Raw genomic sequence first — 23,477 nt, forward strand, 5'->3', positions numbered from 1 at the left:
CTCTTCCTTTGTGGCTTGCATCAGCTGACTTCTCTCCTTCTCATGGAAGAAGGTCTGAGGAGAGGTGGAATGGTGACCTGGGGGAGGACAGGAAAAGGCTCAGTGACCTGTGTGGAGGGAGGAAAAGGCTTTGGGACCCAAGGAGGGGAGTAGGCCTGGCAGCTTGGGGAGGGGGAAGGCTTGCTGACTGACTCAGGCGTGTGAATGAGGCAGTGGTCATTTATTTCCATGCAGCAACACCTGTCCCCCAAGGGGGTGGTGGGTACCTGGGGTTAGGCATTGGGGTTGGTGCGCAGGGGCAAAGTGCCTAGTTACTAGTATTTGTTTTGATCTGCAAGGATGCATACAACCAGAAACAACTGTAAAGTGTTCTGTTCATTAAGCATCTGGCAAATTAGTTTGCAAGTAATGTTCAGCCAGATAATCCACCATCCTGCGACCATGTCTGCCACAGGGCCTGAAAGACCTTGCAATATATTCCATTTCCAAGCTGATGGTACTTTGGGATGGAGACTTGTGAGCTACAAATATTTGTAGGCAGACCAGGACCACGAGCCCTAAAATAAAAATGTGTATGAAGTGCCTGTGGTATAGCTAGTAGCTGGTGATCTGGAGCCAATTTCAGCCACCTTATAACTAGGGGGGTGAACAAAAGATACTGGGCTGCTTCCTGTGGGTGGAACTGGGGCAGTAAATATGAAAGCATTTGTAGAGCTGAGTCAAGAGTATGCCCTCCTGTCAAAAGCGCTGTAGGCTGTGAGCGGACACTCTGAAGAGCGTCTGAAGAGAAAACCTCTGTGCACTCTCTGTGAAGAAATTTCTCCTTTTGTTTTGTAGGGCAGATGAGGCCAGAGAAGGCCCATTAATTCTTATATTACCTTGAAGAATAAAAGGCTGGGATGGTGGATTTCTTTGTCTATGCTGATATGAGAGTTCAATACACCCCATAACAAGGAAACAAATGATGCAAGAAGCTGAGAACAAAATCCTTTACTCAGACTGCATTACAAATAAAAGCAAATATGAAGCTGAGCTAAGTAAAATGAATGCAATGACTTGCTACAAACTTAGAGCAGAATCCAGTAAAAATGAAGTACGTTTTATTTCAGTGGGAGAAAGTTAAGCATGTGCTCACTTCTCTCACCAAAATAAGACTTAAATGTTTCATTTTGGCTGAATGCTGCTGATTAAACAACCTGTTTCCTACAGATGCAGGAAAGTAACAGATTGAGAACTGAATTTACGCTTTCAGTGTTGGTTATCTGACTTGGTGGCATTGAACCTTCAGAGCTGCATATCATGGGGGAGCTCTGGATGCTGAGCAGCTGGAAAAATGAAAGCCTAAGGCCCCTGTGTGCACCATGGCACTGCCTGCTTTGCCACTGGTCACAGCAGTGTGGTAAAAGTGAAGAACAGGTACTTGAGACTGGACTTGTTGGTAGCCAGGACTTGTTGACAGGTGAATCTTGTTGCAGAGAGCATTTGTGACTGATGATGCCAGGGGCACAGCACCAACTGTGACATTGTAATGCTAACAAACAGTAGCAAATATCTTGGTCTCTGCTTTATTCATTTCTCCATCTAATTTATGCACCAGGTCTTCATTTATTTTCAGGAACATGTTGCTCTTTATCTGCCTTGGAGATATTCCCTGTTAAGAGGTGAAATTTCAGTTAATGTCTTGAAAGAGAAGCAACACTTTCCCCAAATACCTCCCAAAGAGGAGGAGCAATTATTATGTCAAGAGTTACACCAAAGGCAAAAGCAGCAGCTGGCATTGTCCAGAGTCTAAATTGGACCACTCACAAGCCATGGGTATTCCTTCCTTGAATGGTCCCTAGGGAAGAAAGCAAAGAGCACAATAGGAGACCATTTAGTAGCGCTGGGCTTTTAAGTCAGAGGGCATTGACAATCACTGGGGCCTACTGGGGGATACAAGGAGTCAGTTAAGCTTTAGAATCTGTCAGATCAACATCTGTTCTCTGAGAGCTCTTATCGTTTCTGTGAACCTGTATCTGGCCCCCTTTCTCATACATCAAGTCTGGAATCCTCTATTGAATGTTTTTAGCTAAAGGATCTAAATTTTAGCTAAATGTTTTGATTGCTGTAAACCGTCCAGAGAGCTTCGGCTATGGGGCGGTATACAAGTGCAATAAATAAATAAATAAATCTCTGGCTTATTGCCCAATGGTTTCGTAGCCCAGCCAGAATAGGGCAGAGCTTGTTTTTGCAAGGCAAATTGGGTATTAGTACAGTGAAACTTAACAGTGTGAGCTATGAGCCAGGAAGTCCCCATTTCAAATCTCTCCTCAGTCACAAACTCGTAAGATGGTTTTCACCAAGTCATTATTTCTTATCCTGTTCCCACAGCTCTTGTAATTATTAGTGTGAAAGTGTCTGTGAACTTCACTTCTCAAAATAAATTAGTGAATTCTTCATATCTTAAAAAGAAGCATTAAGAACTATCAGTCTGGCTGTTTTCCAAGTGCTTTGGCTTCTCAAAGGTAAAGTACTAATTGCCCTTGGGTTATATCCAATATTCTACTCAGAGTAGACCCACTGAAATTAATAGACTTGACCCATTAATGGGTCTACTCTGAGAACTTAGTTGGATACAACTCCTTGTGCAGAAATATCCTTTGGAACACCCTTCCAGATGGAGCACTTTGCAGGTGCTGGGCAGGCCCAAATGATCCAACGGGAGCAATGCAGGCAGTACAGCAATGGGAGGCTCTCATGGGCTACTGTTGCACATACTTCCTGCTCTTGGAAGCACCTCCTCCTTGATATACTGCCGTTATTAGCATTCTGGTCACTGGGGGATTTTTGCTTTATCAAGGCCTCCATAGGCTCAGATCCTAGGCTTGGTTTAAATTAACTTCTATGTGTATTGGGGAATTAAGTCCTTCATCTACCCATTGCCCAAGCCTATTCTCTTTCCAGATCCATTGGTGGCCACCCACTGGCCATAATGTTTGCATGGAACCTTCACCCACAAAGTTCATGGTTGCATAGGGCCTACACAATCCATGACTGTGTGGTCTTTGAATGATTTTATGTTAAATGTTATGTAGTTCAGATCTAGATATATTAGACTCTATGTTCATAGACCCTATGCAAACATTATGCCCATATAGGGACATATCTTAACAGGGAAAGGTGCACCCAATGGATGGTTGCAGTCTCACCCCTCTACCTCTTCCCCCCCCGAGAAGCTCACCCAAACTGGGCTCCAATCACACTTACTTGAAGTAAGCACCTCTGAAATAGATGAGGCTTACTTCCAAAATAAAGAGAGTTAGGCTTTAGATGGAGGAATGATGTGATTATAAGTCAGCCACATATATAGGTAGGGTCCTGGAAAGAGAGGAAGCTACCGCTACTGATTTTTTAATAGCATACAGTTGGATTGGAACATTCCTGTGAAGCTGTAATGCCCAGAAACTGATTTGCCGTTCTGTTATTAAAAGGGGTAGGTGGGTGGCTAAAAAAAAATAGAACAGGTGAATCCAATATATAGGTCTATGTGAATTTACCTAGGCAAGAAATTACATTGTGGCTGTCTCCATTTTCCACAACATTTGGAATTAATTCATCTGTTTCGTCATGTGCTAATAGCTTCAGTGATGAATCCAAAGGTCCTGGAATAATCTCTTCAATCAAGGGTTTTGCTGGTTGTACTTTGGTTTCCAAGACTTCCTCTTGTTGCACTACAAGGTCTGTTACAATGGGCTTTATGGCTTCCTTTGTACAGACTTCGGGTATCTTACATGTGTTTGAAAAAATAGAGATTGGAATCTCTTCTGTCCCTATATTCCCAGAAGTAGCTGTGTTTCCTTCAGTGGAGCAGTCTCTGTCATCACTTACTTCAGAAATCACTTCAATCTTTAGAGAGATTTGCTATAAAGGTAAATAAACAGCTTGAAAGTTCATGAATTGGTGTACTTTCCACCAGTCTTGCCTTGATGCTCTCCAGCCACATTGTTGATTCCCAAAGCACACTGAGGGTTTAACTCCTCTACAGCAGCAATGGGGAACCCCTGGCCGCTGGGCCAAATTATGGTGGTCAGGGTTTCAAATTTGGTTTATAATGTAGTCCCATACCACCACCAGCCACACTCACCTGCTGACATATGTCAGATGTGTGGCAAGTAAAGCCTTACAGCACAATCCAAACCATGTCTATTCAGAAGTAAGTCCTATTCAGTTCAATGAAGGCCAAGTAAGTGGGTTAGGACTGCAACCTTAAACTGAGTTTCCAATTATTTCTCTGCAAGTGGGGCTTGCACTCAGTGCTTTTTACATTTGGCATCAAATGTAAGACCTGCTAGGATGGGATCTACTCAGGAGCTCTTGAATGAAGCCCATCCCGGCAGAAAGTGAGGCTTGTAGTTGGTGCTCAATTGATAGTTGATAGAATCTTTATTGCTCAGAGCCATAGGTTACCACAATTCAGTACATGTAAAAGAAAAATACAAAATACAAGCCCTGCTGAGGTCAGCTCTCAGTAACCAGGGTGTTCAGAGTTGCCTGTCACAGGAAGGATATACACGACAAACTTATATTTTATACCCATTTAACTGCCATGGCTTTCCCCCAAAGAATCCTGGGAACTGTAGTTTAGTGATGTGCTAAGACCTCTTTAGAGATTCCATCCTGCTTAGGTTTCCTGTGAAGAGGGAATGACTAAACCAGTTTGGGTGCAATGTCAAAATGCCCCTAATTTTTTTAAACTGATCTTGCAATCTAGTCATTTTTGTGAAAATCTTATTAGCTTATTTTTGCTTTTTACGTTCAGGTTTCCCAAATGTTTAAAATAAATAAATTTGTAAACTGCTTAGAGGTTTTATTTACAATTAAGTGGTATGCAAATTCTGTTAAGTAAATTAAAAAGCGCAATGCAGAAGGCCTACTGGGCAGAGAAGTAGCAGGGCCATGTCAGAGTTTGGATACATACTTTTCCCCCTGACAGGACTCCCATGCTTTCAAAGAGCAGAATAACAGCTGTCAAAGACATCGTTTAGACTGCAATTCAGTATGCACTTACGTGGGATGAAGCATCATTAAGCTCAGTACTACTTGCTTCCCTGAGCAGGCATGCATAAGATTGTTCTCTAAACCAGGAAGTCATCATGACTGCTGAATTCTACCTGCTAAGCAACTGCTATAGGCACAGAAGGAAACTGTTGCTGTTGAAAACAGGTGGTATGCAGAAAAGAGAAGAGTACTCCTTTCTTTACATTTTTATTCTGTTTAGCTAGTGGGGACAAAAGACTAACTCTGGAAAAGTGTGTACTTGTTCCACTCAGAACTGCTATTTCAGCATGCTATCATATATACACATTCTTCAATGTTTCTCCACATCACAAACTCTCTGCATGTGGGAAAAAGTTGTTCCCTCTCTGCAACCTACATGGTGAAGTGGTACAACCTTGGGATGATTTTAACATGTGTTTGATCTGCACATTTGAACTGGCTCTGAATGCACATAACTGTGCATATAAGTGCCTGAGATACTGTGTGCGAGCAGCTGAAGAATTTTGGTGTGAACCACTGGCCAATGTTAGAATATCTCACGACAAGATCTGCTGCTGTTAGAAACGTATCTTCGTTCAGTTTATAAACAGGATGAAGAAAATACCACATTATTTAAATAACTCACCTTTCTAGTGAACATCTCCTCCTCTAATGAGGCGTCACTGATATCTACATCTTCCAAGTCAGGTAGTTCCTAAAAATTAAGGTTATCCTTGAATTTACTGAAGAAAGTGACTTTTAAAAACTAAAAATAAGAGTGTCTGTGGAGAGTCCCATTGCTGGGATTATTCACCCTAGCAACAACCCATCCTTTCCCCCTCAGTTAATACATACATAAAGGAAAAGTTTCTCCGGAACATCCAACTTAATTTGTTCAATTTCTGCTGGATCAGTGAGTTCAGTAAGCAAAGGTCCTGGTGTAGCCATCTTATCTCCCGGCATCTCTAAAGAGAGAGACAAAGTGCTTAGCAGTTCTAGATATAAATATATAGAAGTAGGAAGGCTACAGTAAGCTATATTCTGGGTCTGGAGACCTCTCTGAGTGCCAAATACACTCTGTTGCCTACCTGTCCATTAATCCACAAGACTGCTCATTCAGAGGGATTTCTGACAATACCACAGCCTCTGAAAAAGGAAATACCTGAACATATCTTGGCTTGAGAAACTGCATCTACTGCCCCCAAGCCAAACATCTGCAGGAGTTCCAAAGCACTCATGGAACTCTTGCATGAGCGTGCCTCTCTGTTTACCGCAATGGGGAGTAACCATGGTCACACGCAAGGACCCATGCTTTACAACAAGCCAGTAAGGTAGGTCAGCATTATTATTTCTATAGTTGATAGCTATATTACTGAAGATGGTAGACTCTGGGGGAGATGGAGAGGCTTGAGTGTTCCTAGCTGAGCTGAAATCTGAGTCAAGGATTTCCTAGCTTCCACTCTTAGCTTATACACCTTTTCCTGAAAATTATGACAGTGAAGATAACGAGAAATGAAATGAGCAATTCACATTCACCTCTCTCTAAGTATAACTACATGTTCTAAGGCAAACATGGGATTCCCAGCCCTAGGTGTTTGCTTTATAATAGTAATGCAGAGATGGGAAATTTGCAGGGCACATAGGAAGGGGGAGTCTGTTATTCTACCTACTGATTCTGTTGTTAAGTGCCCTGTAGACATCTTTTCCCCCAGCCAGCTCTACAGCCAAAACACTAGCCCAAATGAAGGGAAACTCAGAGAGATGATTTGCAGAGGAGAATCAGCAGCCATCGTAAAAGGTATGTTTGCATTAAGTAATAACAATTAATTAATGGGTAGGCCTGCACACCTACCTGTACTTCTCCTACAAAAGCCTCTCCTAAGAGTCCTCAACAAACCTAGAGTTGGGAACCTCCATCTGCTGAGATAACTTGTAGTGTTTGCCATTTCATTTAGCAAAATCCACATAGTATTTGGATCAGTATCACTAGTGCTTTTCTTTTAGTCTCCAGATGCCATTATGGCATAGTCAGAGGACACAACGCAGCCTTCGCACTGAATCTAGGTGAGGTTGGTCAGTACCTGGATGGGAGACTGCTTGGGAGCACACGCACATGCCCCCAAAAATGTCATCTTGAGTTCTAGGATGGAATATGTACTAACTAGCTAAGTATGCTGACCAGGTTCCTAGTGATACCAACCTCCTGGTCATTCAGTTTCTGGTAAGTACATACATACATACCTTCTGCAATGTGTCTAAAGGCTGAGCACATGTCAAATCTTGATTCTTGTGTTCTCTGTTCATGGTAACCCATATGACCACTCTCTGGTCTCTCTGGTTGATCTCCTGAGCTTGCTTTTGCAACCAGAACTTCCTCATGTGCATCCATGCTTTCCTTCACAAATTTCTCAATCTTCTGCTTTGTTTCCAATTCTTCCAGAGTACTTGAAGCTTTTACTGTATCGCTTGTCACAATGTTGTTGCTTGAAGATGGGATTTCCCCTAGAAGCAAGAAGAGAATGAGTGTACCTGCAAGTAATATTAATTCTTAAGTTCATGTTGAGCAATGTGATTTCAACAGAAAGTACGAAAAAAAGGGAGCATCAGTTCTCCTGTTCTATGTGTTAAGGCTGGAAAAGCTCTTAAGGACTAAATCCTGGCACTTCCAGCCTAAGCAAAGTGGTGGAAGAAATAAGAATCTGCCCTTCCAAAGATGCAAGCAAAACGAGCTCAAACTTCTGCTTTTTGTCTTTAGATGAGCAAGTCATTCTAAGGCAATCTTTCCCTTAACTTTCCTAAGTAGTAGAGAAATTGGGCTGCAAAATACAATGAATGCAAAGCAGAGATAAACGGATTCCTCAATGTAAGCTGGAGACAGATGGTGTGACCCCATGGGTCAGATCATTCTGTCTCCCATTCTGCCATTCTTGATTGTTTTATAATCTAAATTTAGTAAAGAAATTGGGTGGAAACACTGAAGAAATGATAAATCCTTAAAGGGTTTAGGTGTAGCTACTAGACTGCTTCCATATTGGGGGAACTGAGGCACCATTCAGAACATCATTAAACAATTCTGTCATATATGGAATTAAAATTTCTTTATGCATTTTGAAAACTAAAGCAGTGTATCTATTTGGCCCGGGGCCTTTTCCACCTTCAGCCTTTAATTACATTTTCAATCTCTTCTATCATTATAGGCTGTTCCATTATATTCCTTTCTGTATTCTCTAAGGCAGGTGTTTGTACTGAGTTCAAAAAACTTTTTATCTTATGGGGGGAAAGGGAAGCAAGAGTCATATAACATACTGTAAAATTTTGCACGTTTGATATTGCTCCAAATAATCCACCTGTGCTGGGCTGCCTCACCTTGCCTTATAGTCAGGCCACCCCTGACAGTTTTTGTCTATTCTCACCGGAGTTTTCCATGAAAAACCCTCTTTGACCAGGAATGACAATGAAGCAAAAGAAATTAGTATATACAACATAGAGAACCATGTCTCTGTCACACACTGCCTTCATCTTGTTTAAAACCTATTGTCACCTTTAAATCAGTTCAAGAATGCAAAGTTCACCTGATACTAATTTTACCAACCAGGCACACAAGAACCATGTGGCATATGAGAAAATGACAAATCTACAGTGTAAATCTGCGAAACATAACATTCAACAGTGTTCATATGCCTGCACAGTTGTTGGGGGGCTGGTGCTAGGGCTATGGCCGTAGGTCTTTGCATCACTGAAAATATTGACCTTCTGCTTACTGAAGCATCTACCTGTAACCTTCCTTGCACTCTCAGATGTTCTAAAGATGCCCCATTTTGGCTGCCATCACCTTTGGAGGTTAAGTTGGCAGCTACAAGGAGCAGTGTTGCTTCTTACATGGTACTCCAAGTGTAGAATTACCTCTCTCCAGAAGTTTGCTTGATCCATTTGTTGGTTTCCTTCCAAAAGGTTGTGAAGATTTTCCTCTTTTTGGAAGATACTTAGTATGTTCTCCTGATGCATTTTTTAACTGTGCTATTTTCACTATTTCATCATCACTGTATTGGTACGGTATTTATTAATCTGTCACTATCAGGGGGGGCTACCTTGTGGCCCTCCAGCTGAACTACAACTGGCATCATCCTTGGTCATTGGACATACTGGCTGAGGCTGATGAAAGGTCTAGTTCAAGAACATCTGGAGGGTCACAGATTAGTCACCTATTGTAGAGAAATGTGGGTAACAATTGTTAATAAAAATTGATTTGACCGGGAAATCACTGAAGGTTTACTTAGGGCTACTGCCAATTTGGAATGTAGCTATTTGGGCATTCAGTTAAATGGCATGAAGGGGGAGAGTGGGACCACACTGGCTGCATCTTCCCCCTCTGTCAAATCTGTGTCACTGCCTTCCACATGTTGATGAATTTCTGAAGCAGGGAGATTGCTCTACACATGTAGTCCCCCTGTACCATGATCATGCAGGTTTCTAAACTGCATGGGTAGCCTACGCAAGAGCACGAGCACAATGGTCCCCACTGTGTAAGTTCACCCTTTAGTATGTGGAAAGCAGTAACATGGGCATGATGGGGGGGGGGGGGAGGCCAGCAGGTGTGGTCCTGTTCTCCCCCACAGACACAACTAAAACTGTGTGAAGCTGAATGCCCAGATAGGGCTTAGTTTTGTTCAACCGCTTAAGCACAAACCTTCTTGACTGCCAGCTGATGTTCTGTCTTTTCCTTCCATTTCTCGTTGCCTTTTCTTTTCTTTCACTTTTTGCCGGAGTGTAGCAAGAGCATCAATACTTTCTTGGATCTTCCTCCTTTCTTTGGAGTCCCACGTTTCCCTTTCCATTTTTTCAGCTTCACGGCCACCCATAGCCCAGGCTTCTGCACAGGCTCTGATGGGAACAGGGATGATTTCCATCAGAGACTTTGAATGATGGTCCACTAGATTCTGTGGAACTCATTTCCATATAGTGAAGTGGCTTATAAATCTGGCTGTTTCCACAGTCTAAGAGTGTGCAGTGTTGCTGCTGGGCTTATCACCCAACTAGACTTGTGCTATTTGCTCTCTGTCTCCTATTTGCTGTGAGCTCACTGGGTGACCTTGGGCTCAGAGGGAGGCAATGGTAACCTCCCTCTGAATACCGCTTACCATGAAAATGCTATTCATAGGGTTGCCATAAGTCGGGATCGACTTGAAGGCACTCCCCCCTACCCCCCAATTCCTCTGGAGCGAGCCTGGGGCCGTTATACAAATTCATTCATTAAATTAAACTATTACAATTACATTTCAACCCATATAAAGCATAGCAACTACCAGCCTCCTGAAACCCACCTACCATGAATGATAATAACATGAACACATTTCACCGACAGAGTTCTATAATTGGGGTTCACAAGAACCTTCACAAGAAGGTATGGTTTCAGGTCATTGCCCCCCAGGCCATACTCACTGGTATCATCAGCTAGAGATGGGCAACAAATTAGATTCCATTCACATTTCAAATCAAATTTACACTTTCCGAAACAATATGAAAATGCAAACGCAGCCATCCTTTGAAATTTGCACTTATTCAAATTTTGCAATGCAGTTTGCCAACCAACCAAAGGTTACAAAAATGCATTTATGTTAGGGAAAAGTGTGAATAAAAATGAATATATGAGTGAAAATAATATGCAAAAATGGATTACATGATGAGAAATTGCTTACCAAAATATGTTTATTAGGGAAAATTTGCACTAAAATGCTGCAGAATTTTCATGAGGATTTTTTTTTAAAAAAAGTTAACTGCTGCAGAAATGTGGAAAACTGAATTTAAGACTGGAAAAAGGAGAAACTGAAATAAGCGAAATTGAGAAAATCCATCCCTAACACCAGCAGGCCTCCCCTATAGATTTTTATTAAATATGCTACCTCAGTTGGAGGTAAAAGCATCTTCACATGAAACCAACCTCAAACTTACTCTCCTTAAGTGATTGCTTGGCAGTTGTCACATTTGTGAACTAGGCCCATTTGTTTAGGATCAATCAATCAATCAATCAATCGTTTATTCGACCCTAGGGTCAGCATAATTTGTTTAGGATCAGAGTTTTACAAGGCATTCTGTGGGGTTTTTTAAATAAAAAATTACTGTAACCACATGAGATTAGTTGTTAATATACCCATTTTTGAGACAATATAGCTAGAACTGATTGGGTCATTCACATTCTTCCAGAATACCCATCTCTTTGCTCTCTCCTTCTCCATTTTACCTGTCCTTTGGAAACACTGGCCTGTCATCCAAATACGTCAGATGTTTCAATCGGATGGTCAACGTTCTTCTATAATAAGCAATTTTCTTTATTACTTCATTTCCCATTAAGTTCAATACACGCTGCAAAAAAAAGTTTCAATTTAAAAGATGACAGTAGAAATTATTTTGTAGTTTGTGAATCCAGCCTGGAATTAAAAACATTTACCTAATTTTTTTAAAAAAATGGTTTTCATAGGATCGGCTCTGTGTAAACTTTTCCTCCCTTAACCCTACTGCAAGTGTAAATGAAGTAATTACACGTTCTTCCCGTTTTACCCAATCTCCATTTCCCTCTCCTTCCTCTGTTGTCTTATGACATTTTTCAGATTGCTAGCACCTTGGGGCAGGGACTTTTTTTCATTATTTGGAAAGTGTCATGTACATGACATGAATGGCGCTATTATACATACATAAAAGAAAAATATCACCCAAAGCCATATTACCAGAGTTGAGATGAACTTTTTTTTAAAAGGCCGTACTTATTAATTGACCAGTACTATCATTTATCTATTCAAAATGAGTTTTATCTTAAACTAAACTCCTAGAGGCAATGGCATATACTATTTATTTATTAAATTTGTAAATAAGGAGCCCATTGATTAAGTTACACACCACATACATTGAGGACAAGAAGCTTTTTGAACAACCTGATAGAGGACAGAAGTGATCAATTTTGAGATAAATTATAATTTTAGGGAACAAGTTAAGCTCTCTAACGTTTTCTTTTTTATCTGGTGTCCTCAAGTGTGGTATCCCTTCAAATATCAGTTGATCTGAGACACAAAAATTAATCGGGCTAAATTTTACTCACACTAGGCTCAGAACACGAGTTTCCTCTGTGGGTGCTGATGACAGGCAGGACTGAATTCCAGAGAGTTGCTATTTATGTACCAGCAAATCCATGTGCCCCACACAGCTGTATTAATGTTTGTGGAGGAAGAGATTGCATATTGCAATTGATGGGGTAGTGTTTCCTGGTGTTGCTGTGGCCCATCAAGTTGTCACAAAAAGAACATTTGGAGGCAAAAGCAGGCTTCCAGGCACCCAATTCCCACCCCGCAAGTCTCTTTTTGTTTTCATTTTGCTGCTGTTTGCAGTGCTACACACATACACACCACTTCTATTCAGGCATCACTTTTTTGTCTGGACTTCTTTTCACACATTAGAAATGGTGGGTCAGATTATGTAATTCTAGAGCTATATTTTGCTTACCAAATCAGGCATGGTCTCCAGGACATCTAAAATGTTTGGATCATCTAGCTTATTGTGAGAGAGGTCAAGAACACTGATACTTGGGCATTCCTGCAAATGCTGTATGTCTTCCACCGTTCGTAACATATTGTGAGCAATCTGCAGAGTGTGCAGAACTTTCAAACAAGCTGTTGAAGAGTAATGATACAGTTACAGAAAATAAATACATTCCTCTGTAAAAGGAATGGAACTTCCAAAAAAGTAAGGATTCCACTAGCATAGCAAGGACAATAAGACGATGCTACTAGGACTAATTAAGCCCAATAAGCATTGGCATGTCAGGCATGGGGCAAGAGTATCTGCAAATTCTGCTTGTGAATATTCAAGATTAAAACACAAAAAACTCAATTGTGCCAGTATTTTTTCAATGCTGTGACTACAGCCGCATTATTGGCACAGATCAAATAGCTCCTTTCCCTCCAAAGGCATCTGTGCCTTAATACAGGAGTTCATTTAATTATTTATAAGAAGTCACTCACTGCATAGAACTGGTGAATTGTCCAGAAGCAGGTGCAACTAGGAAAAATCACATATTATACAGCCACGAGTGTGGCTATAGCCAGTGTGGATTTTTCACATTCCGCAATGTTAAATTGAAAATACCCCCCATGCCATTCTGATGCTCCCATAAGCTCATTTCAAAACAAAACCTTACAAAACTTATAGTCCTGAACTCAGAAAAGCTTGCTTAACAACCCCCTCAATTTTCATGGAGAACACAAAACAGAGAGAATAGAGAGTTCAAAGTCTAAAAAGAGAGAGAAAAAACCCAGAGCCCTGTTGGACCTTTTCCTGTCAGAGTTCTCATAATCTGTTGAAATTCATTAAAAATCAGCCATGTTCACAGAGTACCTGTAATCCTGTTACTGACCTTGCCCCATACTCTGACCTTCATCGTCTGCAGTTTAAAAGTTTAAAAAATGCATGGCTGATTTAATTAAAGAAATTTTGCATTGAACTGAATGCTAGTGTTGGGCATGCTCAGTAGGAACCAACTGTCAATGTTCTAAAAGCCAGACTCATAGCTGTTGGGCTTCCCTAAGCAGGGGGCCACACCCACATCAGACTTTGATTTCACTTGAGGCAGTCATGGCTCTTCCCCCAAAGAATCCTGGGAAGTGTAGTTTGTGAAGGGTGCTGGGAAGAGACTCCTATTCCACTGACTGAGCTCTAGTGGCTAGACTGGTTTAACAGTCAGCCACTCTAAAGGTCTGTGAGAGGAACAGGGCATCTCCTAGCAACTCTCAGCACCCTTCACTAACTACACTTCCCAGGATTCTTTGAGAGAAGCCATGACTTCCAAAGTGAAATAAAGGCCTGGTGTGGATGTGGTCAAGGACAACTTTGGTTTAAATTTGGGTGGGAGGCTAGATGTGCCTGCTGTAGAATGAAAAGGGGGAAACACTGAAAAGCAATGATACTGTTCACAACGTTTTCCTTTTGGAAAGGAAAGGGGCTTCCCCTCTGCCCAGTGCCCATCCACCCGATCTCCTCCCCTCCCCCGGGTCACTGTTAGACTATGACCTAGGAGACCAGGGTTCGAATCCCCACACAGCCATGAAGCTCACTGGGTGACCTTGGGCCAGTCACTACCTCTCAGCCTCAGAGGAAGGCAATGGTAAAACTACCTCTGAATACTGTTTACCATGAAACCCCTATTCATAGGGTCGCCGTAAGTCGGGGTCGACTTGAAGGCAATCCATTTCCAAACATGATTGCACAGAAATAAATCCCACTGAACTCAAAAGGGATGCAAATGATCAAACCTACCCTCCTCCCTTCTCCTCCCTCCCTGTGTAAGCTTTTTCTTTCACAAAGTTTAGGCACAGGGATCTCATTCCAGATCAGGACCCTGCTGTTGGACTAAGGGTTAAAGTTCCTCTAACCCTTCCCCCACCAACAGGGTCTCAATATGGATTCCCCCCAATGGGTAATTTAAAGATAAAGCTTGCACTCAACCTTCAGTACTTAAGAGTAAATTAAAGGTTCTTTCTTGTTCCTTTTCATTAATACATGTTGACTGCTTGCCTCCACAGAAGCCACCAGAAATTGCTGTGGAAATGTTTTATACTGTATTTTAACACATGAGCATCCAACATGTCTGACCATAACACCACTAAGTCATGCTGTATACAAATTAGGGATACTTACAGAGGTTTTCAATTGTCTTGACATAATTGTTGCTGAGGTTAAGAGAGTCCAGCTTCTGCAATGGTTCAAGATTCTCAATTTTATTAATCAAATTGAGCTGCAGATAAAGGCAACGCAAGTCTGTCTGTGCGTTCAGGTTCTCAATCTTAGTCAAGCCATTGCATTCCAGCCATAGGCATTTCAATCCTGTATATTCTTCCAGGTTCTCGAGACGATCAAATCCTAAAGGGAGAAAAATGCAATAAACACAATGGTGACATGGCCCATGTCTTAGAATGGCGTTGTAAGAAGAGGAGCGGTGATGTGATTTTAAAGTGGGGACTGGAGGGCAAGAGGATGCTATTGAACATTGTCTTTGCCTGTGTTCCACAACCTCTGTCTCCAGTCACATTTCTCCTGGCTTGGATTTCTCCAAGGCTTGCGTATCATGTCCAGTTCTGGGCACCATAATTTAAGAATGATATCAACTGGAATATGTGCAGAGAAGGGTGACAAAGATGGTGAGGGGCCTGGAGACAAAGCCCTTTGAGAAAGGATGGTAGGAGCTGGGCATGTTTAGCCTGAAGAAAGGAACACTGGACTTACCATAAGAAGTTGTTTTTCTGCTGAGGCAAGAGGAGATCCTAAGATAAGTTGTCCCTCCCACTCACTCCACTGGGTAGGATATGCAAATGAGACTTACCCTGTTGGAGGAGCAACCCTCCTCCTCTTCAGTTTTGCAACCGCCAAAGCAAAACCTTCAATGAACAAATTAGCATAACAATCAAGAAAAAGTATAACAGATGATGCCCAACAAGTCTGGGCCAGTAAGGCAGAAACATAGGAAGAAAGGAAAGAAGGAAGACAGCCTCAAAATACTCCCTACCATACTACAATATGGAAAAAACTAAGTGGGTGAGCCAGATCTCCTCCATCCCCTGAAGGAAATGAACTTATGGTAAGTCTGACATTCTATTTTCTTGCATTGGAGGAGGGAATCCTAGGATGGGATTTATCAAACTGATTCCCAGCTGAGTGGGACAGTGCCATGGCAAACCCTAGACCTAAACTATCTTCTGCAAAACCTTCCTGCTAAAGGAAGACTTGGCAGAAACATGAGCATTTAACCTGTAATGTCTAGCTAGTTACTCTACAGATGTCTCCTAAGGGAACACTTGTTCCAAAGGCAGCAGAGCAGGCATTCCTGGTGGAATGAACAGTGATCCCAACAGGAACAGCAACAAAGGGCACCTCCTACTCCTGGCAATGCATGCCTTGATCCACCTGGCTAAGGTAGCCAAAGAAACCTTCCTCCTCATGATGCTAGGCTGAAAGGAAACAAACTGGGAGTCAGACAGTACTTCATTTGCTTAATATAAATGTGGAAAGCCCAGAAAACATTGAGTGTGTGCCACTTCCTTATTGGGGGGAAGATTTTGGATCTGGACAAAAAGAATGGAGAACAACCCCCTGGGCCCAGTGAAAGATGGAATTAACCTTTGGCATAAAGGTGGGGTCCATCCAAAGGACCACAGAGTCCTGGTGGAAAATGCAAAGCACCTTGTGAACTGATAGGGCCCCAATTTTTGAAACTCTCCTGGTGGAGGTAATTGCCACCAATAAAACTTTCCACCTAAGGAACTTCAAAGCAGCTGATCTGAGGGGCTTGTAAGGTACTCTGACTAAAGCATGCAACACACTGCTGAAATCCCAGATGGGATAGCAATGGACTGTGGGAGGCTTGAGCAATGACGCCCCGTGCTATGGGATGAGCTTCCAGAGAGGAACTCAGGGGCAGACCCCAAAGCCACCACCTGATGCTTTAGGGTAGTGGAATGAAGACCCTGCTCTAAACCTGATTTCAGGAAAGAGAAAACTACACTGATTCCAGTGGTCAGAGGATTCCTGCCCTTCCTCCTGCACCATGTTATGAGGGCCCGCCAGAGTTAGATGTGCTGCATCAAAGCCTCCTGGAGGCTAGGATAGTGAAGACAACCTGTGAATTAAACCCTAGTCCCTTTAGTATCTTACACTCAGCAATATTTTTTTAAACACATGAGGGGATGAGGGCAGCCCAAGGGGCAGGTCCTAACACTGAGAGACAACATACAGATACTGTCTATGAAGAGGTGAATCAGGATGTGAAAGTAGGCCCCTGTAAGAGCCAGAGAAGCCAGGACATCTCCCTCCCTGAGGCTCTCCAGAATGATCTTGAGAGTCTCCATGTAAAAGTATTGCTTTCCCAAGATGTACTTCATTCTCTTGAAATCCAGTATGGTATACCAGTCCCCTGATTTTTTGGGGAATCATGAGCAATATTGAGGAGCAGCCAGAGCACACCTCAGAGGTTGGGACTGACTCTGTAGTGTGAATTTCCAACAGCTGACTGATGGCTAGCAACATCAGCTGGTGCTTTCCCTTCTTCCAGAACCTGGGTTGGACAACAAAGTTGTGAGGAGGAAGATGAACGAAGTTTAGGAGATAATCTTCCCAAATTGTTTTCAAAACCCACTGATCCGTGGTGAGGAACAGCCACTGATTGTAAAAGACCTGTAGTCTGCCATCCAATGGAGGTACCAGCTGGTCAGGATTGCTGCTGCTGTTGCAGCTTCCAGCTCTCTTTCTGGTACCCTGATGATCCAGATCACCTGAAACCACAAGTTAATATAAATGTGGAGGGCCCAGAAAACTACTTCTGCTCCTGCTGCCTCTGCTCAAAGGCCCGTCCCAGGGCTTCTGTTCTCTGCTGTCTCTGAAGAGTAGGAAACTCTAAAGGCACAAAAGGAAAGACTTTTTGCCCTCTTCTCCTCCTCTTTCTTCCCCACTGAATTTGGGAGGCAAAATGGCAGCCTGGGTAGGAAGGCTCCTGAGGGGACATCCAATCACCCCATTTCCCTGTTCCCTGACACACCATGGGCTGCAGGATCCTGTGCTAGCACCACCTCGATCAACCAACAAAACTCTGGGTGTAGGGCCTGCCCCTCAATAACCACAAGGGGAACAGCAACTTGTTTGGGAGCTGCTACCCCTCCATTCCAACTTACTGCTGCAGCGGAGTGAGCTCAATCTTTGAGCGGGCAGCAGCGAGGTGGGGTTATTTTGGGAACCCAAGTTCCCTGCCTTGTCCAAAAAGACTGGCCTGGCCAGACCTAGAGGGCTCAGGGGTTCCAGTTCCACCCTCATGGGTAACCGCGAGCATCCAGATTCATCAGAGGAATGAGCAGAGAGGGTGGGAGAACTCATGGCTGTCCCTTCGCCCTGATGGTCCAAGCTGCAGCAAGCCAGAAACAAACACTTTCCTCTGACTCTCTTCTTTTTTGTTTGTAGGACAAAGTCTTTCCGTTAAGACAAAGACCCTAAGAGGGCAAAAAGAAATGAAAGAAAGTATGCAACATCCTTTGGCAGAGCTGAGAGGAGGGCTGCCCCTCCCATAAGGCAAGTCTCCTCATTTGAATATTTCTGTGGAGTGAGTGGGAGAGGCAACCCATCCTAGGATCCCCTCTTTCATTGCAAGAAAAGAGAATTAAGAGGCAACATGATAGCCATTTTCAAATATTTGAAGGGCTGTGACATAAGTGATGGAGCAAACTTGTTTTCTGTCAAGGATAGGACCTGAATCAGTGGGTTCAAATTCCAAGAAAAAGGATTTAGACTATATATTAGGAAGAACTTCCTGACTGTATGAGATGTTCAGCAGAGGAACAGAGCGCCTTGGAAAGTGGTGGACTTTCCTTCATTAGAGGTTTCTAAGCAGAGGCTGGGTGGCCACCAATCAGTAGAGCATTTCTGTGCATTGGCAGGATGACCCCTGAAGTCCCTTCAAACTCTTATGATTCAATTATTTTTTGGTATTGGAGCCTGGCTAGGCAAAGAGCTATGGGGGTGCAAAAGGGGTCACTTGAGAGAAGAGTTTAGTACCCCTCCTTTGACTGATGCTCCTCTACTTTACATCACGACCAGCTCTTTTTACAGCTGCCTGACAAAACATATATGGTATACCACTGGTGCATCTGGTTAGGGTCAGAGAGAAAAAACTGCAAGACAGCATGAAATAGAGACCATTATCCTCCCACCAAAGTTCAGACAAAAACACTGGAGTCAAACAGCAGTTTTAACAAATGTAAATAGAAAGAAACACCAAACTATTCTTGATGCGACTATTTTTTAAAGATAGAAAAATACTAATAGAAGTAAAAGATAGCAGCTAGGGTTGCAGAGCCACACCCAAGAGAGTCCCCTTTTAAATGCATCAAGGCATGGAGAGAGGTTGCAGCTGATATACCTCCTGCCCTTCTCCTTCACTTGTCCTCTTGTTCAACCTTTCCCTCCCAATGTTGGGAGTCTGCAGGACTCTCTTTGTCCCAGCGCTTGTTGGAAAGGACAGAGGTCCACAAAAGTTGGTTTAACTAGAGGCTTGATCTTCACTTATAAAATTACCACAAAATGACCGAATCAACCTCCCTGTTAAGACTGTAGACATCAATACCAGATGGTATTATATGCTGGAGACAAACAGAAGACTGTCACCACCCTCTCCTGCTGGTGTGCTTCCAGAGGCATCTGCTGGCTGCTGTTCAACAAAGGATGTCAGACTAGATGGATCTTGGTCTGATCCAACAAAGCACCTTTTGCGCTCTTATAACCAGATTGATTTAAGGGGAGCTGAGGCGTGCACTTGATTCTGAAACATTTCTTAAAATATTTCTATACATTGCCCCAGATCTGTATGTCAACAAGTTACAGTTCTACGTTCTCAGTTTTGTTTATGGTCTTTTATGTTCAATTACTTTGCTACATGATAGCTTGTGTATTGGCCCTTACCTTTGTAATGGAGATAGAGGGTGTCATTCAAGTATGGGGTCGTATATAACTTATGCTGTTTGCAGAGGTCCCTCAGTAGCTTTTTGGTCATTCTGAAACATTAACAGGAAGCGTGAGTCACATACATACTCTAAAAGCGCCACCTGCTTATTCAGAGGGCAGATGTACAGCTTAACATTCTATATGTTGGTAAAAGAATAAAATAAAAATCTGTTATTTCGTATTTCTTCAAGGATTTAGTTTGCCAATATGCAGGTTCAGGAATAACTACATGCTGTGCATGCAAAAGGTCCCAGGTTCAGTCCTAGCATCTTGACGTTGGGTTGGGAAAGTCCTCTTAGTGTGAAACCCTGGAGAGTCACTGCCAGTCAGTATAGACAATAGAGCTAGATAAGAACATAAGAACATAAGAAGAGCCTGCTGGATCAGGCCAGTGGCCCATCTAGTCCAGCATCCTGTTCTCACAGTGGCCAACCAGGTGCCTGGGGGAAGCCCGCAAGCAGGACCCGAGTGCAAGAACACTCTCCCCTCCTGAGGCTTCCGGCAACTGGTTTTCAGAAGCATGCTGCCTCTGACTAGGGTGGCAGAGCACAGCCATCATGGCTAGTAGCCATTGATAGCCCTGTCCTCCATGAATTCGTCTAATCTTCTTTTAAAGCCATCCAAGCTGGTGGCCATTACTGCATCTTGTGGGAGCAAATTCCATAGTTTAACTATGCGCTGAGTAAAGAAGTACTTCCTTTTGTCTGTCCTGAATCTTCCAACATTCAGCTTCTTTGAATGTCCACGAGTTCTAGTATTATGAGAGAGGGAGAAGAACTTTTCTCTATCCACTTTCTCAATGCCATGCATAATTTTATACACTTCTATCATGTCTCCTCTGACCCGCCTTTTCTCTAAACTAAAAAGCCCCAAATGCGGCAACCTTTCCTCGTAAGGGAGTCGCTCCATCCCCTTGATCATTCTGGTTGCCCTCTTCTGAACCTTCTCCAACTCTATAATATCCTTTTTGAGATGAGGCGACCAGAACTGTACACAGTATTCCAAATGCGGCCGCACCATAGATTTATACAACGGCATTATGATATCGGTTGTTTTATTTTCAATACCTTTCCTAATTATCGCTAGCATGGAATTTGCCTTTTTCACAGCTGCCGCACACTGGGTTGACATTTTCATCGTGCTGTCCACTACAACCCCGAGGTCTCTCTCCTGGTCGGTCACTGCCAGTTCAGACCCCATGAGCGTATATGTGAAATTAAGATTTTTTGCTCCAATATGCATAATTTTACACTTGTTTATATTGAATTGCATTTGCCATTTTCCCGCCCATTCACTCAGTTTGGAGAGGTCTTTTTGGAGCTCTTCGCAATCTCTTTTTGTTTTAACAACCCTGAACAATTTAGTGTCATCAGCAAACTTGGCCACTTCACTGCTCACTCCTAATTCTAGGTCATTAATGAACAAGTTGAAAAGTACAGGTCCCAATACCGATCCTTGAGGGACTCCACTTTCTACAGCCCTCCATTGGGAGAACTGTCCGTTTATTCCTACTCTCTGCTTTCTGCTTCTTAACCAATTTCTTATCCACAAGAGGACCTCTCCTCTTATTCCATGACTGCTAAGCTTCCTCAGAAGTCTTTGGTGAGGTACCTTGTCAAACGCTTTTTGAAAGTCTAAGTACACTATGTCCACTGGATCACCTCTATCTATATGCTTGTTGACACTCTCAAAGAATTCTAATAGGTTACTGAGACAGGACTTTCCCTTGCAGAAGCCATGCTGGCTCTGCTTCAGCAAGGCTTGTTCTTCTATGTGCTTAGTTAATCTAGCTTTAATCATACTTTCTACCAGTTTTCCAGGGACAGAAGTTAAGCTAACTGGCCTGTAATTTCCGGGATCCCCTCTGGATCCCTTTTTGAAGATTGGCGTTACATTTGCCACTTTCCAGTCCTCAGGCACGGAGGAGGACCCAAGCGACAAGTTACATATTTTAGTTAGCAGATCAGCAATTTCACATTTGAGTTCTTTGAGAACTCTCGGGTGGATGCCATCCGGGCCCGGTGATTTGTCAGTTTTTATATTGTCCATTAAGCTTAGAACTTCCTCTCTCGTTACCACTATTTGTCTTAGTTCCTCAGAATCCCTTCCTGCAAATGTTAGTTCAGGTTCAGGGATCTGCCCTATATCTTCCACTGTGAAGACAGATGCAAAGAATTCATTTAGCTTCTCTGCAATCTCCTTATCGTTCTTTAGTACACCTTTGACTCCCTTATCATCCAAGGGTCCAATCGTCTCCCTAGATGGTCTCCTGCTTTGAATGTATTTATAGAATTTTTTGTTGTTGGTTTTTATGTTCTTAGCAATGTGCTCCTCAAATTCTTTTTTAGCATCCCTTATTGTCTTCTTGCATTTCTTTTGCCAGAGTTTGTGTTCTTTTTTATTTTCTTCATTCGGACAAGACTTCTATTTTTTGAAGGAAGACTTTTTGCCTCTAAGAGCTTCCTTGACTTTGCTCGTTAACCATGCTGGCATCTTCTTGGCCCTGGCGGTACCTTTTCTGATCTGCGGTATGCACTCCAGTTGAGCTTCTAATATAGTGTTTTTAAACAACTTCCAAGCATTTTTGAGTGATGTGACCCTCTGGACTTTGTTTTTCAGCTTTCTTTTTACCAATCCCCTCATTTTTGTGAAGTTTCCTCCTTTGAAGTCAAATGTGACCGTGTTGGATTTTCTTGGCAATTGGCCAGTTACATGTATGTTTAATTTAATAGCACTGTGGTCACTGCTCCCAATCGGTTCAACAACACTTACATCTCGCACCAGGTCCCGGTCCCCACTGAGGATTAAGTCCAGGGTTGCCGTCCCTCTGGTCGGTTCCATGACCAACTGGTCTAGGGAATAGTCATTTAGAATATCTAGAAACTTTGCTTCTTTGTCATGACTGGAACACATATGCAGCCAGTCTATGTCCGGGTAGTTGAAGTCACCCATTACTACCACATTTCCTAGTTTGGATGCTTCCTCAATTTCATATCTCATCTCAAGGTCTCCCTGAGCATTTTGATCAGGGGGACGATAGATCGTTCCCAGTATTAAGTCCCTCCTGGGGCATGGTATCACCACCCACAACGATTCTGTGGAGGAGTCTGCCTCTTTTGGGGTTTCGAGCTTGCTGGATTCAATGCCTTCTTTCACGTATAGAGCGACTCCGCCACCAATACGTCCTTCCCTGTCCTTCCGATATAGTTTATATCCAGGGATAACCGTATCCCACTGGTTTTCTCCATTCCACCAGGTCTCCGTTATGCTCATTATATCAATGCTCTCCTCTAAGACCAAGCACTCCAGTTCTCCCATCTTGGTTCGCAGGCTCCTAGCATTACCGTACAGGCACTTGTAAGCAGTGTCTCTCTTCAAGTGTCTTTGGCACTTGTGGTTAGGCCTGTGGTAATTTTGCTCTTCTGAATTTATATCCTGTGCCCTTGCTCTCACAATGCCTACTTCTAGGCCTACCCCTTTTAAAATTTCATCATTTCTTTGGTTTTTATCCGAGGGGGGAGGTTTATTCCGAACTGGACCTTTCTCAGCTCCTGTCGGGTTTCCCCCCTCAGTCAGTTTAAAAGCTGCTCTGCCACCTTTTTAATTTTAAGTGCCAGCAGTCTGGTTCCATTCTGGTTCAAGTGGAGCCCGTCCCTTTTGTACAGGCCCGGCTTGTCCCAAAATGTTCCCCAGTGCCTAACAAATCCAAACCCTTCCACCCGACACCATCGTCTCATCCACACATTGAGACTGCAAAGCTGGGCCTGTCTGGCTGGTCCTGCGCGTGGAACCGGTAGCATTTCAGAGAAAGCCACCTTGGAGGTCCTGGCTTTCAGCATCCTACCTAGCAACCTAAATTTTGCTTCCAGGACCTCACGGCTGCATTTCCCCATGTCGTTGGTGCCAACGTGCACCACGACCACTGACTCCTTCCCAGC

General features: G+C 43.0%; 2 protein-coding genes across 8 annotated transcripts in view; one reads left to right on the forward strand and one right to left on the reverse strand.

The window, feature by feature from the left end:
• Window positions 1-1,010: 1,010 nt before the first annotated feature.
• Window positions 1,011-23,477, reverse strand: part of DNAAF1 (dynein axonemal assembly factor 1) — a 36,765-nt gene continuing 14,298 nt past the window's right edge. For 3 of the 7 annotated variants that reach the window (XM_061593689.1, XM_061593691.1, XM_061593692.1), the window contains 10 exons: window positions 19,498-19,589; window positions 14,698-14,919; window positions 12,508-12,674; window positions 11,255-11,376; window positions 9,704-9,897; window positions 7,258-7,518; window positions 5,872-5,981; window positions 5,663-5,731; window positions 3,537-3,900; window positions 1,011-1,651 (listed from right to left, as the gene is read on the reverse strand). In XM_061593689.1, coding sequence (XP_061449673.1) covers window positions 1,602-1,651; window positions 3,537-3,900; window positions 5,663-5,731; window positions 5,872-5,981; window positions 7,258-7,518; window positions 9,704-9,897; window positions 11,255-11,376; window positions 12,508-12,674; window positions 14,698-14,919; window positions 19,498-19,589 — 1,651 coding nt within the window. In that variant the 3' untranslated portion in view covers window positions 1,011-1,601. The remainder of the gene's footprint in view (window positions 1,652-3,536; window positions 3,901-5,662; window positions 5,732-5,871; window positions 5,982-7,257; window positions 7,519-9,703; window positions 9,898-11,254; window positions 11,377-12,507; window positions 12,675-14,697; window positions 14,920-19,497; window positions 19,590-23,477) is intronic. The other 4 variants (XM_061593688.1, XM_061593686.1, XM_061593687.1 and 1 more) reach the window with 2 other exon arrangements.
• Window positions 15,541-23,477, forward strand: part of HSDL1 (hydroxysteroid dehydrogenase like 1) — a 43,112-nt gene continuing 35,175 nt past the window's right edge. The window contains exons 1-2 of the mRNA XM_061593695.1: window positions 15,541-15,634; window positions 18,004-18,111. The gene's annotated coding sequence lies outside the window, so the exon portion shown is untranslated. The remainder of the gene's footprint in view (window positions 15,635-18,003; window positions 18,112-23,477) is intronic.

The sequence above is a fragment of the Rhineura floridana genome, chromosome 13 (genome assembly GCF_030035675.1).
Source record: "Rhineura floridana isolate rRhiFlo1 chromosome 13, rRhiFlo1.hap2, whole genome shotgun sequence".
Taxonomy (NCBI): Eukaryota; Metazoa; Chordata; class Lepidosauria; order Squamata; family Rhineuridae; genus Rhineura; species Rhineura floridana.